At 35.8% G+C, this 16122-nt stretch overlaps 3 protein-coding genes and 1 long non-coding RNA gene across 11 annotated transcripts; 3 read left to right on the forward strand and 1 right to left on the reverse strand.

Moving 5' to 3' along the window:
• Window positions 1-337: 337 nt before the first annotated feature.
• LOC111497932 lies at window positions 338-15256 on the reverse strand. 2 transcript variants are annotated; one of them, XR_002720693.1, is made up of 4 exons: window positions 14979-15256; window positions 14593-14684; window positions 11032-11277; window positions 338-349 (listed from the first exon to the last, which is right to left on the reverse strand). It is a non-coding gene; the product is annotated as an uncharacterized LOC111497932 (long non-coding RNA). The 2 variants fall into 2 exon arrangements; XR_002720692.1 differs by having other exon boundaries at window positions 11032-11304.
• LOC111497860 (E3 ubiquitin ligase BIG BROTHER) lies at window positions 902-4744 on the forward strand. 2 transcript variants are annotated; one of them, XM_023148849.1, is made up of 8 exons: window positions 902-1088; window positions 1620-1766; window positions 1860-2088; window positions 2186-2223; window positions 2406-2450; window positions 3153-3280; window positions 4291-4399; window positions 4481-4744. In XM_023148849.1, the coding sequence occupies exons 1-8, from the start codon at window positions 939-941 to the stop codon at window positions 4544-4546; spliced, it is 912 nt and encodes a 303-aa protein (XP_023004617.1). In that variant the 5' UTR covers window positions 902-938; the 3' UTR covers window positions 4547-4744. The 2 variants fall into 2 exon arrangements, with proteins under 2 accessions (XP_023004617.1, XP_023004618.1); XM_023148850.1 differs by lacking the exon at window positions 902-1088 and adding an exon at window positions 1115-1405.
• Window positions 5374-7468, forward strand: LOC111497841. The gene is made up of 6 exons (XM_023148821.1): window positions 5374-5599; window positions 5703-5755; window positions 5931-5986; window positions 6100-6552; window positions 6971-7148; window positions 7228-7468. The coding sequence occupies exons 1-6, from the start codon at window positions 5455-5457 to the stop codon at window positions 7393-7395; spliced, it is 1053 nt and encodes a 350-aa protein (XP_023004589.1). The 5' UTR covers window positions 5374-5454; the 3' UTR covers window positions 7396-7468.
• LOC111497792 (protein DETOXIFICATION 43-like) lies at window positions 10446-16087 on the forward strand. 6 transcript variants are annotated; one of them, XM_023148741.1, is made up of 13 exons: window positions 10446-10648; window positions 12218-12364; window positions 12668-13185; window positions 13289-13461; window positions 13543-13678; window positions 13775-13871; window positions 13993-14093; window positions 14196-14359; window positions 14497-14568; window positions 14827-14943; window positions 15031-15126; window positions 15206-15327; window positions 16001-16087. In XM_023148741.1, exons 2-13 carry the CDS (start codon window positions 12333-12335, stop codon window positions 16053-16055), a joined length of 1683 nt encoding a protein of 560 aa, XP_023004509.1. In that variant the 5' UTR covers window positions 10446-10648; window positions 12218-12332; the 3' UTR covers window positions 16056-16087. The 6 variants fall into 6 exon arrangements, with proteins under 6 accessions (XP_023004509.1, XP_023004508.1, XP_023004512.1 ...); XM_023148740.1 differs by having other exon boundaries at window positions 12225-12364; XM_023148744.1 differs by having other exon boundaries at window positions 12255-12364.
• The last annotated feature ends 35 nt before the right edge of the window (window positions 16088-16122 follow it).

A 16122-nucleotide genomic window follows, 5' to 3' on the forward strand; every position in this document is an offset into this window, starting at 1 on the left:
TAAAAAAAAAAAAAAAAAACCCAACATCTTATCCTGTTTTTTGCACTTTAAAGCTGCCTCTTTTGTTATTTATATTTCCCTCGTGAAAAAAAAAATCAAAAAAATAATATTTTAAAGTTCTTATTATTAATACGAGTGCAAGTAAATATTGTTCTTCTTGAGCTTTCCGTCTTAGTTTTTCTGTCAAGAGTTTTAAAACGCACTTTCTAGGGAGAGGTTTCTATACCCTTATAAAAATGATTCGTCCCTTTCTCTAACCAATCCCTACCCGATAGTTCTATGCATTTAGCCATTGTTCTTACCTTTATTTTATACTCGAAATCTTTTTGCCCCCGTTTTCTAAAACTTTCTTCTTCAGCCGGGCCAAAGGCTTGAGCATACGTTGTTTGGCCGTAGGCAATGCAAAAACGAATAGATTTAACTTACTTGTTGGTAGGAAATGAGTGCCGCACAATCGTAAGTCCGCTGCTATCAAAGTGCAATTGTGATAACATGTTTCGCTCTCTACTCTAACCGATGTGACTACTTATTCTACATATACAAAATAAAAAAAAAAATGACGTAACAGACTAGTTTCGAGTATAATCCTCGAGTAATATAACAAATGCATCAAACATGTTTAAATTAGCTAAGAAATTTAGGAAATTGTTTTTTTTTTTTTTTTTTAAATTTTATTTTATGTTCCTTGAATAGTGTTTCTGACATGAAACATGTTTGGCCAACAAGAAAATAAAAAAAAGATAAAAAAAATAAAATGAGGCCATGGCATAGAGTGGAGTGGACCACCCTTTTCTTATTTTTTATTTTCTCGAGAAAAATACAATCTTTTTTTTTTTTTTTAAAAAAAAATAAAAATACATGAACTTGGCCATTTGAAGAAGATTTGAAAGCCCATAAAAGCAGAGCTCAAAAACCTTCCCTTTGCACAGAGAGATGGGATGTGGATTATAGCCAAAAAAACAAATTCAAGAACCAACCAGGAAACACATTGCAAACCCATTTCTTCATTTCCTTTCATTTTCATCTCTCTCTCTCCTAAAACTCTGCTACAAATCACAGGTTCTAGTGAGAGAAACACAAAAAATAAGGTTATTTCTTCGTTTCTTCAGCTCCCATTGTTCATCCTATGTTTCTTCTTCTTTTTTTTGTCTCTGTTTTTAGTTTTCTGTGAATATTATTAGGATTCTAAGGAATACTGGGATCTGTACCTGTTTCTTCTTTGCTCATTTGTCTGTTTTTATCTGATTCTTAGGATTCTCTTACATCTTTTGTGCTCATTTGTCTACATCTGTCCAATTCTTCACATTTTTCCTCTGTCGGGGGAGTTTCTGTTTCGCTGTCTACAAGCTAAAATTTGTAGCATTTTCCCTTGTTTTCTTCTTTTGGGGACGAAACAATTTCAAATGTAAGTTTGTTTTTCGTTTTCTTTAATGTTTTTGTTTCATGTTTTCTATGTTGTTGTGTGTTTTAGGGTCTATTTCCTATTTCATTGGAACACAAAATTGTAAATCTGCTGTTTTCCCCCAAACAGATGGTTGTGGATAATGTAGGTTTCAAGTTCATTTCGTGTCTTCTTGTTGTTTGATATGTTCTGTTTTTGTGTTTTTTTTTTGCTTAAGATGAATGAGGATAGACAAATGGAGCTACACTACCTCGATGGCGGCGGCTTCCCTTACACAGTTACTGAGAGTTTCATGGATTTCTTTGAAGGGCTTCACCAACATCAAGTGCCTGCTTATGCCAATGCTGTGCCATTGCTCGATCAGGTAACGAAGCGACCGTGAAATTTTCGATGAACTCTAGTGTTCTTAGTTGAGAGAGTGATTAGTATTGGAAATGTATGGTGATTTGTTTCTTAGGGGAATGCATATTGGTCAATGAATATGCAATGTTACAAATTTGGAGTATCCGATCACGGGAACACGTATTACGACCCTTTGGAGGAAAGTCGACATTTGCCTCCTTCGGTTGATGTTGGTGAAAGGGAATGGGAGTATTCTTCGACGGTGAATGTCGATGTTCCTGAACCGACATATGCACCATCGGTCGAGGAGGATGTTGTAGATACTCATTCTATGCCAGAAGAATGTAAGCGTTGATCATTCTGATATGATACTGAGTCCGTTTGTTTCGTGATCAAAATGTCGAGTTGAATTGTCGAAAATCGGCATCTTTTGTTTTGTAGGTGATATAAGTCATCAGGAGGAGACCAGTACTTCTCAAGTATGATGCTTTCTTCTTGATATGCAATATGCCTATTTTTTCTCTTAGGACTATCATCTACTTAATGGCTTATATAAATGGTGGCTAATCAAAAAGTTGTTCGGGATCGGTTTACGTTCTTCGCTATTATCATCAAAGGTTTGAAACTCATCGAATCCATCTTCTTTTGTTTGTCTCTTTAGGCTATATGGCAAGACGAGATTGATCCTGACCACATGACCTATGAGGTATGCTTTCTACTATAACTGTGAGATCCCACATTGGTTGGAGAGGGGAACGAACATTCCTTATAAGGGTGTGGAAACCTCTCCCTAATAGACACGTTTTAAACTCGTGAGACTGATGGTGTTACGTAACGGGCCAAAACGGACAATATCTGTAGCGGTGGACTTGGGTTGTTACAAATGGTATTAGAGCCAGACACCGTTGGCCACTAAGAGGGGTGGATTGTGAGATCTCATATCGGTTGGAGAGAGGAATGAAACATTCTTTATAGGGGTGCGGAAACCTCTCCCTAATAGATACGCTTTAAAACCGTGAGACTGATAACGATACGTAATGGACTAAAATGGACAATATCTGTTAGTGGTGGGCTTAGGCTGTTACAATAACGTTTAGAAATTGAACTAGTTTCATAACATGTTTTAGAAGATGTCTGTAGATCTGTAATCGAGTGGCACATAGAAGTCGAGGTTATTGTACGCTTGAAACCAATGTTTTACCGAACCCGTGATTGTTTTGCTTTAAAGTGAAGGTTTTGTAGGCTCAAATATCAACAAGACACTATTTTCTTGCGGCCATAGAACTATGGTTGGCTGTCTTATAAATGGGAACCATAGAAGCTTACTATATAACAAAGAAAAGTACAATGGAACTGTGTTTAGCCATGACTGAGCCATGACTGTGGATTATCTTACATGGTTTTACAGGAACTGTTGGACTTGGGTGAATCGGTTGGAACCGAAAGTCGGGGTCTTTCCGAAGAACAAATAAGCTTGCTTCCGACTGCACGATGCAAGTTAACGAGCTTTTTCTCGAGAAAAAAGCCAGATGAAAGGTATGGTTTCGACAAATGCATTCGATTAATCTCGCTCGATGTTTGTTTGTCTGCATTGCTTGGAGGATATAGGAACTTTCCTGTCATGAGAGCTTAGAAGGACCTATTGGAAAACGGTTTTTAAATGGCATTTCCTACGAACACGGTTATCAAAATGATGTTTGTTTCGGATAATTTTATTCTAAAGTTCAATGGACCTGTGAGATCCCATATTGGTTGGAGAGAAAAACGAACCATTCTTTATAAGGGTGTAGAAACTTTTCCGTAGCAGACGCATTTTAAAAACCTTGAAGGGAAGCCCGAAAGGGAAATCCCAAAGAGGACAATATCTACTAGTGGTGGACTTGGGCTGTTACAAATGGTATCAGAGCTAGACACCAAGCGGTATGCAGTGAGGACGCCTCCCTCAAAGGGAGGTGGATTGTGAGATCCCACATCGGTTGGGGAGGAGAATAAAATATTTTTTAAAAACCTTGAACCAAACGCGTTTTAGAAACCCCAATACATCGGTATGGGTGTAGAAACCTCTTCCTAGTAGACGGGTTTTAAAAACCTTGAAGGGAACCCCGAAAGAGAAAGTCAAAGAGGACGATATCTACTAGTAGTGATCTTGGGCCATTACAAATGGTATCAGAGCCAGACACCGAGCAGTGTGCAGTGAAGATGTTGGCCCCAAAGGGGGGGGGGGTGAATTGTAAGATCCCACATCGGTTGGGAGGAGAATAAAACATTCTTTATAATTCTTTATAAGGGTGTGGAAACCTCATTTTAAAAACCTTGAGAGAGCCTAAGAAGGACAATATTTACTAGCGATGAACATGAGTCGTTACAGGACCTATTTTTTCCCTCACACTATGCAAGTTATGTTTGGTTTTTCGGGTTTTTGTATATCCATGTCAATTTGCTGGCTATTGATCACGTTCTTCGAGTCGTCTTAAGTTGCTAGCTGGGTATAGATCCCCGTACCTTCTCGGTATGATTTGATTATACTTATTTTGTTTTGACAACAGATGTGTGATCTGCCAAATGAGGTACAAGAGAGGGGAGAAGCAAATAAAATTACCTTGCAAGCATTTTTACCACAACAAATGCATAACCAAATGGCTGACCATCAACAAAGTTTGTTTAATTTCATTGACTTTCTTTCTCATGTCTTTATACTTCCCACCATTTCCGTTCTAACTCGTTCGTGTCGATCAGATTTGTCCAATCTGCAACATCGAGGTGTTCGGAGATGAAAGCACGGATGCGTCGGGCGGGCAGTGATAACGGACACTAGATTTTGGAAGCTCTAACATTTTGCACACCTTCCCTCTTCATCTTTTCCCAGTTTTGCCTTCCCACCATTTTGTACATCTCTACTTAACTAAGTTAATTAAGTACTCTTATAACTTCTCTACTCTTTACCAAAAATTTAGCTTGTTTTGTAGTCATTTTCATGGGGGATTCGTGTTGAATTGCATTCAACCACGGTGTTCGTAGGTTAGATTTCGTCATTCATTTGTTTCAAAATTTGTAAACGAAATAGTGAGAACGATGATAAGTGTTTAAGAATATTTTTGTTCTTTGTTATATATGAAAAGTAGTAATGAAGAATTTTGTAGGGATAGGGAATGAAATTGGTGGCGGGGATGAGACGGGGAAGCTTCTCCATCCCCATTATGTCGATATCTCTAAATCCAACCCTCAGGTGCATTGGGTTGTCGGTTTATTTTTATAATTGTTCTAAATAATTCAATTTATCTACCGTACATGGAATATAAAAAAAAATCAATAGTGACCGTTAAAATCGTAATAATCTTAAAAGTATGGTAAGTAAATTTTGGGTCGGCCCAATTGGTCAGGTTATTTTTAAAACATTCAAACCAACCTAAATCGAAAAAAAAAAAAATCTAACTTAACCCAAATTTATAATTTAATCCAATTATAAATTTTCATTAAAAAATAAGTATTAGTTGTCATGGAAATTAGCGAAAATGGGCCGATAAGCCCAACCCAACCGGCCCAAACGTTAAACGATTTACATCATAATTAAATAAATAATAATTAAGAAAAAACTCCAACGGTCAGAACCGACAAGCTGGGCACAGAGAATTCTTACTTAACGGTCAAATCTTCATCTTCAACTTCTTCTTCTACGGCTTATCTCCTCTGTATTTTGCGGTAGCACAACAATGGAACCAGCAATAATCTACTGGAAAAATGTTCAATGGAGATTCGTGGAGGACGAACTGTACGAGCACATTAACGCCCCGAAATGGGTTGATTTCACCGCGATCCACGACGCTGTCGATGATGAGGCCTGGTTTTGTCGCCCTGGTGAGCTTCTTTTTCCGCTTGATCGTTCTCTGTTCTTTACTTCTCTGGAGTTCTTCTTATCTTTAGATAGTGATGAGTGTTGTTTTCTTTTGGCTCTGTGTAGATTGTAAGCATCCGAAAACTGCTGAAGAGCTACTTCGAGTAACTCCTTCGAAGGTACCGATTTCTTTCTTGTTCTTTGATTTCGTACTGTTTGATTGGCAAGAAGTGGGGAAAGAATGTCAAGATTTTCTAGATTTGATTTGTTGGCGTTTCTGAGTTGAGATAATCTGACCAAATTAGGGCACGTAGTTCTTTTTTCCCTAAAATTTCCGGTTTCTTTCCATTGAAGCTTACAAGCCCTGGATATAGCTCTGAAACTGTTCGATCCAGTGATCGGAAGGGAAGGTACTTCAATGATCCAACAGTTTCAGTTTTAGCAGATTTCACATTTGGATCGATCTTCTTCATTCCAAATAGATCTGAAGTTTTTGTGTATTTCCTTCTTTGGGATAATTCAGAGATAGAAAGTTGAAGGGAAGAGGGCATCCTCAATCATCAAACAATGAGAATCAGAATCCCAATTTCTCAACACCTCAAAACCACACAGCCAAGTCTGTCTTCACTAAGGCAGAGATCAAATCCAGCACTGAGAAGAAGCCAATGGCGGAGGATGAACGACAGAAGAATAGTGGGGCGGCTCCATCGCTGAAAAGCACACTTTCAGCAAGGAACTTATTTGCAGGGCGAGATATTCTGAACCAAATTACAGAGTTTTGTAATGAGATAAAGAGAATGGCAATCAGGGTAAGGGAGGGAGAGGATAATAAGCAATTGGCTGTGGAGAAATGTGTAGAGAAGGAGGTTCCGTTGAAGGATTCGGTGAAAGAGAGGAAGCCATTTGGGGAACTCAGTGTAGAGAAATCTGATGGATCAATCAATAACAGCATGAAGCATAAGAAAAGAATCAATATGTGAGTAATTTCTTTATCAATCTTCTTGTTTTTGGACTTTGGTTCAGTTTATGAGTGCCTGCTTGTCTTCATGGGTTAGGAATCACGACCCTCCACCATGATATTGTCCACTTTGAACATGAATTATTGTGGCTTTGCTTTTGGTTTATTCAAAATGTCTCGTACTAATGGAGATGTATTCCTTACTTATAAATCCATGATTAGTCGGGACTCCCCACCTACAATCCATCCCATTCTTTCAATTCATCACTCATTTTGTCAATAGGCAGCTTGTTATTATCCCAGGATTAGTTCGATTTTGTCAATAGGGGGCAGCTCATGATACAGAACTCAATGAAGTTCTAACAATGTTCCTGCAATTTCAGACCATGTTTAAGTGTTGTTAGCCAATGATGAGTTTATACAATACTTAATGCAGCCAAACTGCCGGAGATAGAGAAAACATCCCGATCTCTCTAGACTCGGAGAAGGTACGACGACACGAAAGAGAGGATACTGCAGCACTGCAAATCCGAACCAATCCACCGTCTCCTCAATGCTTTTCCATGGCACCAAACAAGATCACCCCTTCAAAGGGCACGAAATCTAGATTAAAGGTATGCTACTAAACAAGTTGATAATGATGATGATGTTCCTTGAAGTTGTGTGATTGAACATGTGTGTGTTTGTGTTTAGGAGAAGGAGAAGGAAATGATTGTAGAATTGGGGAAGGAAAAGGTGTCAAAAAAGGTATCGTCTTCTTCTTCTTCTTCTTCTTCTTCTTCTGCTGCTGTTGGTGAAAAAGAAGGTAGTATAGCATTGGATGTTCTTTGGTTTCTCAAACCTTGCACTCTTTCAAATTAAAGAATCCCGATATGGTTTAATTATTTAAGCATGATTAGTGATTCAGTCAAACTCGACCTATTCCACTCTTCAAGCGCTTTTTGGGAATTTGAATTGACCTATTCCACTCTTTAAGTGCCTTTTGGGAATTTGAATAAACATTTTTCGACTTTTCCCTCAAATCAGAACCCAAAAGCTACACCACTCTTTTTACGAGTTTAAGAGCAATCAATCATTTCCACGACTCAGGATCAGACCGTTACAAGTATCTGAATTTTGTAAGAACATACCACAACTCTCTAGAAGAGTAGATTTACAATTTGATCAATAGAAATAAGCCTGGAAGTTTGGAGAGAGCAATAGTAAGATGAAGAGAAATAAGCTTACATGTAAGCTCGGAGAGAGAGCATGCTAGAAGTTTGGAGAGAGAGCAACAATGGAGTCACTTGAAAGCTTGGAGAGATCAACAATAGAGTCGCTTGGAAGCTTGGAGAGAGCAACAATGGAGTCGCTTGGAAGCTTGGAGAGAGCAACAATGGAGTCGCTTGGAAGCTTGGAGAGAATGTTTGGAGGCTTTGTAAACTTCTTTAGCTTGGAAGCTTGGAGAGAACAACCACCGAGGCTTAATAAAAATTGATATCGGAGAGCAATAGATGCTTAAAAGATTAAAATTGAAGAAATTATGAAAAAAAAAAATTATATGGAGAAGAGGATAAATTTAAATAGAGAAGAAAATCGAAAGAAGAAAAAAAGATTTAATATAAACTATTTAAAAAAAATGAGGACTATTAAAATATTTTTATATTTTTTTGTATTTGAAAGAGAAATAAAAATGGTTACTCACATTATTTATATATATATATATATATATATATATATATATATATATTTTTTTTTTTTTATATTTATTGGTTTCAAACTTAAAGAAAGGTGTCCCATGTCCCATAAATGCAGTAAATGTAAGGTGGACCAAAAAAAAATTTTAAAAATTATATATATTTTATAAATAAATAATATAATATAAAATTAATAAAAATAATGTGGGTAACAATTTTTTTTTTTTTTTTAATTTTTAAACTTTTATAATTTAAATATATGATGTTGTTTTATACCGACATGGCTTTTAAAATATATGATGTTTTTATTTCCAAGTAAATAAAAATTCCACCATTTTTCATTATTTGAAAGTTCTAATATTTTGATTGTCGATGATGTCAATTTTGCCGCAACATCATTACGTCGGATATCTTGTTTCAACTGCAAAGATATTGAAATCATTATTTCTAATCTTTACGCCGTAACTAATTTAAAATACTGATAATTGTTAATAATTAAGTAGTTTGTTATCATTAAAACATCAAAGAGCAAAAAAAAAAAATTCATTCTTTGTGTTCTTATCGTCTTTGTGAGTGAGCTACAAACTTGCTGCCTGCTTCGTTGATATCATAACAAAAAAAAAAAAAGCATTTTTTTTTACAATACAAAAAAAAGCATTGTTTTAAAAAATAATGTCCCGTGTCTATAAATTAGTGGGTTTTTGGAGTGCGATGTAGAATCCTTAACACTAAAAGGTACGGAACTTGTACCTAATAATCCCAAAACACCCACTATTTAAATTTATATTTTCAAGTTGAAAATAAAAATATGGCACTCCATTTTATTTTCTTTTTAAAGTTTCACTTGCAAATTAATTATTTGTAAAAAAAAAAAAGAGAGATAGACGGGTAGTCTCCCAAGGAAATAACAAAAGTTGATTAATTAAATTTAAAAGAGCACTAAAGGGATCGGTAGTGGAATTATGATGTCCAAAATTGAAAACATAACTCGGACCATTTAAGCATTTTCTAGCTCAACTTTCACAAGTGAAGTTCAATCCTAAATGAAAAAATTTCAACCAACCTAGTTTTACATTTACTTGTTGAACTTTCACAAGGACACCAATCGAACAACATATCTAATATCTAATGTCTTTTAAAAAGATCAATAATTCCATCATGCAAGTTTACCTTTCTAGTGAGTAACTGTTAGGAATCACGGATCTCTACAATGGTATGATATTGTCCACTTTGAGCATAAGTTCTTATGGCTTTGCTTTGGGATTCCCGAAAGGCCTCATACCAATGAAGATAGTATTCCTCACTTATAAACTTATGATCTTCCACTAAATTAAGCAATGTGGGACTCACTCCCAATAATCCTCAATACAGAATAGAGAAAGTAAAATAATAATGCTATAGAATAGAGAAAGTTCTTACTGTTCTAATAAAATGATATCTAGGACATAAACTTCCCATGTGGACGAAGCTTTGTAGATGAAATTAAATAGAAAGTAATCTTTCAACTACATGGAAACAGTAAAATAACAAAGACTTTAAAAGTAAAATATCTCAAGCTACAGATGTCCAGGCTTGCACAAATACTGACTTATATGCATGAATCACATATCCAGATTTAATCTTTGGACTATTAAGGAAGCAGTATTGAAGATTGGAATGAATTATGAGAGGATCTTACTGGATACTTATAGCTAAGTTACCACATATCTAGGCTCAGTTTTCTCTCTCTCATTAATCCAGTGTCATATACCCAACTTAACCCAGATACAGTGGTCATTATAAGAACAAAGAAAAATATGAGTTCATGCATATATATACATATAACAGGCGTGGGGTGTTGGAAATCCTATGTAGTCGCACATTTATCAAAAGAATACAAAATAATATTAAATAAAAACTAGACAGCTACCTACTCATTAAAGTCGGTTCAATCTTTTATGCACTTGGTAGAGTGAGAGGGATTTATGCTCAAAATTTTCTCACACATGTAAGTGGAGCAAACTAAAGGTATTATCCATTCCAGACAACTATCTCATCTCATTTGACTACATTTGTTCGTCAAGGAAACACGTTGGATACTAAATTTTAGGTATGTGGTCATCATAGGCTAACTCATTTTCTTTTAAGCAAGCTAGGCATAATTGGTATCATATATATTAAATATAACACAAATAGACCCCTAGAAAATGAATCACAAACAAAAAAACAAACAAAAAAAAAAAAATGCATGCTTTTGTTCAATTGCAGTGGTGGAATATCCACCACACAGCCAAAGAAAACCATTTAATTCACAAAAGCCAGTCTCTCTTTAAAGGTGGTATAAAAGGAAGGGGTGGCTGAGTTTGTTTTGGTGTACGAAACAAGGCAAGTTGGTAAGGAAGGAAGAGCACAAGGATCAGCTGAAATATCTTTGCTAAGACAGAGGACTCTAAACGAAGGTTATTATTTATAATACATACAAGTTAGTTCATTTATTTCGTTAATACCTAAACTCTCCTTTTTCTCTGCATAATACCTTCTCATATGTGTGTATACATACATGCACATATATATATATATATAGAGAGAGAGAGAGAGAGAGAGGCAAGCATGAAAGGTTATTATTGTGCAATATATGGTGTTTGTATGTGTTGTGTGAAAATTTTGCATTGCTTTTTCGTGAGATTAGTTGAGTTTTTGGTCCTTCTTTTGCTCTCTTTACAGGTAAGCAAATTTGGTATGTATGGGCGGATGGAGTTTTGTCTATGGTGTATTGAGTTCCTTTGCCACAATTTAGTAACATCAGAGTTTAACAAATACAAATATTTTAGATTCTTTTGACACATTTCTTCACCAAATCCATCTGCTTACCAATGAACAGATGAACTAAAATAAATTAATAAAAACAACCTCTAATAATAAAATCAGCATTGGTTTTCTTTAATCTTTAAGTAGGGTTTTGGTCACATCAACTTTACATAGAAAATCTAAGATCTGAGAGTTATTTGGTGTAGGAAACAAACGTAGCATTCAGGCTCATCCCCATATAATAATTACTTCGTTATTTCATGGGCTGTTTTCTTTCATTCTTCCTTGATCCTCGTAAATGAACAAACTGTCAGAGGATGCTTAACTGGTTATTAAATATTCTCACTAAGGCCACATCCATGGAAATCTTTATGGAGTATAATTAATAAAGAAATCTAAGGATGAAATCTCTTTAATCAAGGATCAAAACTCCATATTTTGAGGTTATCTGGGGAAGTTTCAGGAAAACTATTATTATTCAATTACAAGCTAGCTAGGAAGGTTCCCCCATAATAGTCCATCATAGAAGCATATTTTTTTCCTTCTGTTTCTTCCTTGCTTTGGTGTAAACAATATTATTAAATAGTCATCAGCAGAAGGCAGATCTGGGGAGGGTTTCATATGCATGGAATGAACCAAGTGTTAATATTTCCATGTAAAATTCTAAAATCAGAATCAAATTCCTTCAAATGTACTTCTCAAATAAAAGAATCAATGTATATATACATCTAGTTTCCATGTTCGAATTCTGAAACTAGTGTTGGGTATGAACGCATCATTGACATAACCCCCTACAGAACAAAGAACTTAGAGAGGAACGGTTGCCTGAAAATTCATGCATCGTGATTTACCCTGAACATCAGATTGTTCACTTATATAAGCTCTCCCTTGTGGCTTCTATATTACTTATTGACAAGACAAACGCACAGAGCTCTCAGCATTAGTGGTCCTCGGGGCCAATCCTACACTTGACTCGTAACCTCTCTCTCTCTTTCTCTCTCTTTCTCTCTCTCTCTCTAAGTGTGTAAAAACTAATGTAACATACTACAACTAGAAGTCTTTCCATTCTTTCGGTTGAAAATAATGGTTTTATGCATGGTGTGTCAACTTCAAAGTCTTCAATTTCACTGCCATTTTCAAACTTTCTGCTGTTCCCTCGACATTCAAAACTTTTAGCTGTTTAGAATGTTCATGTACTTGCATAAATGTGCTTTCTAAAGCTTTCAGATCTTCTATTCTGGGATCGGAGTTTAACAGCCTCAGTTCAGTTCTACAACACTGCAGAATCAGAACCATAACCTTAGTCTGACCACACAAGGAGGGATCAAGTCGAAGATGCCTGTTAATGTTTTCTTCAAAGACGCAAGGTGATTTTTCATGTTCCAATCAGTTCTCTTCTTAAAATGCTTGATGCTCAAATTTAAATTGAAAATCCCGATCTGAATCTTCCAATCAAAACTTGTAATCTGGTTCATGTGGCTATTCAATGTGGTAAGTTCCTACTATGCCACTTTAAAAAAAAAAATCACTTTTCCCATCTAGGGATTGCCCAAAGAAATTTGTGCCACAAATATCCATTAATTTACTAGATACTCTTTTCCGACCTTGGAAGATACTTTTCTACCCTTTTCAACTAATAACTAGTATGTTTTAAATGCAAATATATGTAGACGTGTTTTCAAGTTTGACACAATTGGTCGAGAGATCCTGGAAATTGCACTTCCTGCTGCTCTAGCTGTTGCAGCTGATCCTGTAGCTTCTCTTATTGACACTGCTTTCGTCGGCCATCTTGGACCAGTGGAACTTGCTGCAGTTGGAGTATCAATTGCTATATTCAATCAAGCTTCAAGGATTACCATATTTCCACTTGTAAGTATTACAACTTCTTTTGTCGCTGAGGAAGATGCCATTAGCCAGGCTGCCACCAAAGCAGCAAAAGGTGACAAAGGGAAGCGCTTGGCTGATGATCATTCAGTGAAAGTGAATGTGCCAGAAGAGCATGAGAGCGAGGACAGTGAAAAACTTGCAGCAAAACAAGACTCTGTCAACATGAATCACGAGCCAACAAAGAGTATTGTCTCCATTGAACAAGGTGCAGGAAAAGAAAACAAAGAGAGCTCTTCAACAAAAGAGGGAACAGAAGAAACAGGTCCAGATAATAATGGTGCTCTTCAAGATTTGGGAAAAGGTAAAGCAAAACTTGATCGTTACATTTAGGAGATTTTAATAATTTTGATGAGTACTACCCATGTAATTTCTGATTTCCCTTTCTTTTTTCTACTTTTTTCCAGAATCGGGTGCCAACGTAATCAAGTCTACCGCTGCTAAGTCCAAAAAGAAAGAAAAGAAGCAAATTGCATCCGCATCAACAGCTCTGATATTTGGCTCAATTCTAGGTCTCATGCAAGCCATATTCCTTGTTTTCGGAGCCAAATCTTTACTGAATCTAATGGGTGTAAAAGATGTGAGTGCTCCCTGTAACTTAGATGTAGTTCCGTTTTAGATCAGATGTCTTCCTCTAATGTTTTGGGACTTCAACAAACAGAATTCGCCCATGTTAGCCCCTGCTCACAAGTACTTAACATTAAGATCACTTGGTGCTCCTGCTGTTCTTCTGTCGTTGGCCATGCAAGGGATCTTTAGAGGGTTCAAGGATACGAGAACTCCCCTTTACGTTATCGGTAGGCCTTGCATTTCCCTTTTCCTCTACATGTAGTTGAACCTAGTATATCAACCTCCTATGACTAGCAACCATTTGTTTATATGCCTCTATGTAGTTTTGGGATATACTGTAAACATCATATTGGACCCTATTCTCATCTTTGTGTGCCGTTGGGGGGTCAAAGGTGCAGCTGCTGCTCATGTTCTTTCTCAGTAAGTTTCAATTTCTACGCACTGCCTTGTACATGGAACCTTACAAACTTGCTTAAAAATGGCATAAAATTCTTGTCTTCACATTCCAAAAAACTTCTGAGTCTTACTTCAATCCTTTCAGGTACTTTATTGTGTTGGTTCTCTTCTGGAGACTGGTGCAAAAGGTCAATCTCATGCCTCCAAGTCTTAAAGATTTGCAATTTGGCCGATTTCTTAAAAATGGTAAAAAGTTCCTAAAGTTCCTAACTCGATACTCCAATACCAAGTAAATAGTGAGATCCCTTAATCTTTAGCTCTTATTGAACTTTGAATGGCTGGGAACAGGAGGGCTCTTGCTGGCAAGAGTTATAGCAGTCACCTTCTGTGTGACTCTAGCAGCAGCACTGGCTGCAAGGCTGGGTCCAATTCCTATGGCTGCATTCCAAACTTGCTTGCAAGTCTGGATGACATCTTCTTTATTGTCTGATGGTTTAGCAGTAGCAGGACAGGTAGTGAAACAAAAACTTAATTCCCTCAACTTCAAGACGTCATTTCTAAGTGACAGTTTATATATGTTTGGCAGAGGTGGGGGAAGTCTTTTAGTTATCTCTTTTATGGTGTATGATTCCTTTTTTTGTTCATTTAGGCAATTCTAGCCAGTGCATTTGCAGAGAAAAACTATGAAAAGACAACAGCAACGGCTACCAGAGTATTGCAGGTAAGAAATGAATTCGAAGCTCACAAATTGGAGAATATTCTCTTTCTGCTTCAAAGATAACAACACATAGCCACAGTCGCAGAGATCAATAGTACCATGCACCTGCATAACAAAATCTGCATCATCCAAAATCAAAACGGATAGATTAATACAGCCATATTTCAGAACCATGATTATCTATAATAATTCATTCTTCTATTACCACAGAAGAACAAAAACTCAGCTCCTCTAATCAATCTAAAACATTTTATTGGACAGATGAGCTTTATTCTAGGTGTTGGACTCGCTATTTTCGTCGGAATCGGAACGTTCTTCGGAGCAGGAATCTTTTCAAAAGACATTCATGTGCAATACCTTATACATCTAGGAATTCCGGTAAATAAATAAATATAGAAAATCTTCATCCTTACAATGCCATTGATGAACTCCTCTGATTCTCATCTTTCTCTGGAAACTCATCAGTTCATCGCAGCTACACAGCCGATAAACTCACTGGCGTTTGTCTTCGACGGAGTGAACTTTGGAGCTTCAGATTTTGCGTACTCCGCATACTCATTGGTAAGTTCTTCAGGATCATCCTCCACCTGCTTGCGAAAACTCCTCGATCGTTACTCAGTTTGCTCATAATATGCTTCAGGTTCTGGTGTCTATTGTGAGCGTTGTATCTCTGTTTCTTCTCTCCAAGAGCAATGGCTTCATCGGGATCTGGTCTGCTTTAACCATCTACATGTTTCTGCGTACGTTTGTGGGCGTTTGGAGGTATTCTTTTAATTTTCTTTTTTCATTTTCAATAAAATAACACACAAAATAATATAATAATTTTATTTTTTAAATACTTATTATTATACGTATTTCACGAAATTATTTATGAGATAGAAACTAAATTTTAACCGTATCATAATTTTAACCTTAATGTTATTATGAAAATTGATATATAATATTTGAGTATATTTAATTTATTTTCTTATATGGTAACCTTGTCAATTTAATCTCATACTTAATAAATATTAAAACATAATATTTATGCTAAATTATTAGAGAAAAAAAATTCTTAAATTAATATCTCTATTTATTCTAATATTTTATAAACGTTTTAAAATTTCTACGAGAGAAATTTGTTAAAATACTGGGCAAAAAGCTGACATGACAATAACTTAGAACGACCATAATATTTTCCTAAATTAATTTAAAAGAACGACATTTTGTCATGTAAACTTTTTGTTCAACATTCTACAAATTTTTTTTTTTTTGTTCATAGGATAGTTTTAAAATATTTATAAAAAGTAATATTATAATTTTTTAAATAATATGATATTTTTTAAAGAAATAAATTGAGGATGTTTTTTTAATATTTTATAAGCTCATTCGAAGTTTAGAAATTTATTATATACGGACTAATTATTGAGTAAATTCGTTGTTCATATAATTGTAGGATGGGCACAGGAACGGGACCGTGGCGTTACCTGAGGACCAAAAGGCTTCCCTAAAGACAAACTCCATACATTTTCTAGCTTCATATCAAACTCTTATATTATAAGCTATTACTTTGTCACA

This window comes from Cucurbita maxima, unplaced genomic scaffold, assembly GCF_002738345.1.
Source record: "Cucurbita maxima cultivar Rimu unplaced genomic scaffold, Cmax_1.0 Cma_Scf00024, whole genome shotgun sequence".
In the NCBI taxonomy this organism is placed as follows: domain Eukaryota; kingdom Viridiplantae; phylum Streptophyta; class Magnoliopsida; order Cucurbitales; family Cucurbitaceae; genus Cucurbita; species Cucurbita maxima.

Coding starts and splice junctions, on each gene's coding strand:
- LOC111497860 (XM_023148849.1), top strand. CDS start 939: ATGTGGATTATAGCCAAAAAAACAAATTCAAGAACCAACCAGGAAACA. Junction 1,089..1,619: donor AGAGAAACACAAAAAATAAG/GTTATTTCTTCG, acceptor TTTTTGCTTAAG/ATGAATGAGGATAGACAAAT. Junction 2,089..2,185: donor TCATTCTATGCCAGAAGAAT/GTAAGCGTTGAT, acceptor TTTGTTTTGTAG/GTGATATAAGTCATCAGGAG.
- LOC111497841 (XM_023148821.1), top strand. CDS start 5,455: ATGGAACCAGCAATAATCTACTGGAAAAATGTTCAATGGAGATTCGTG. Junction 5,600..5,702: donor GGCCTGGTTTTGTCGCCCTG/GTGAGCTTCTTT, acceptor GGCTCTGTGTAG/ATTGTAAGCATCCGAAAACT. Junction 5,756..5,930: donor TTCGAGTAACTCCTTCGAAG/GTACCGATTTCT, acceptor TTTCCATTGAAG/CTTACAAGCCCTGGATATAG.
- LOC111497792 (XM_023148741.1), top strand. CDS start 12,333: ATGCCTGTTAATGTTTTCTTCAAAGACGCAAG. Junction 13,186..13,288: donor TCTTCAAGATTTGGGAAAAG/GTAAAGCAAAAC, acceptor ACTTTTTTCCAG/AATCGGGTGCCAACGTAATC. Junction 15,127..15,205: donor CGTACTCCGCATACTCATTG/GTAAGTTCTTCA, acceptor AATATGCTTCAG/GTTCTGGTGTCTATTGTGAG.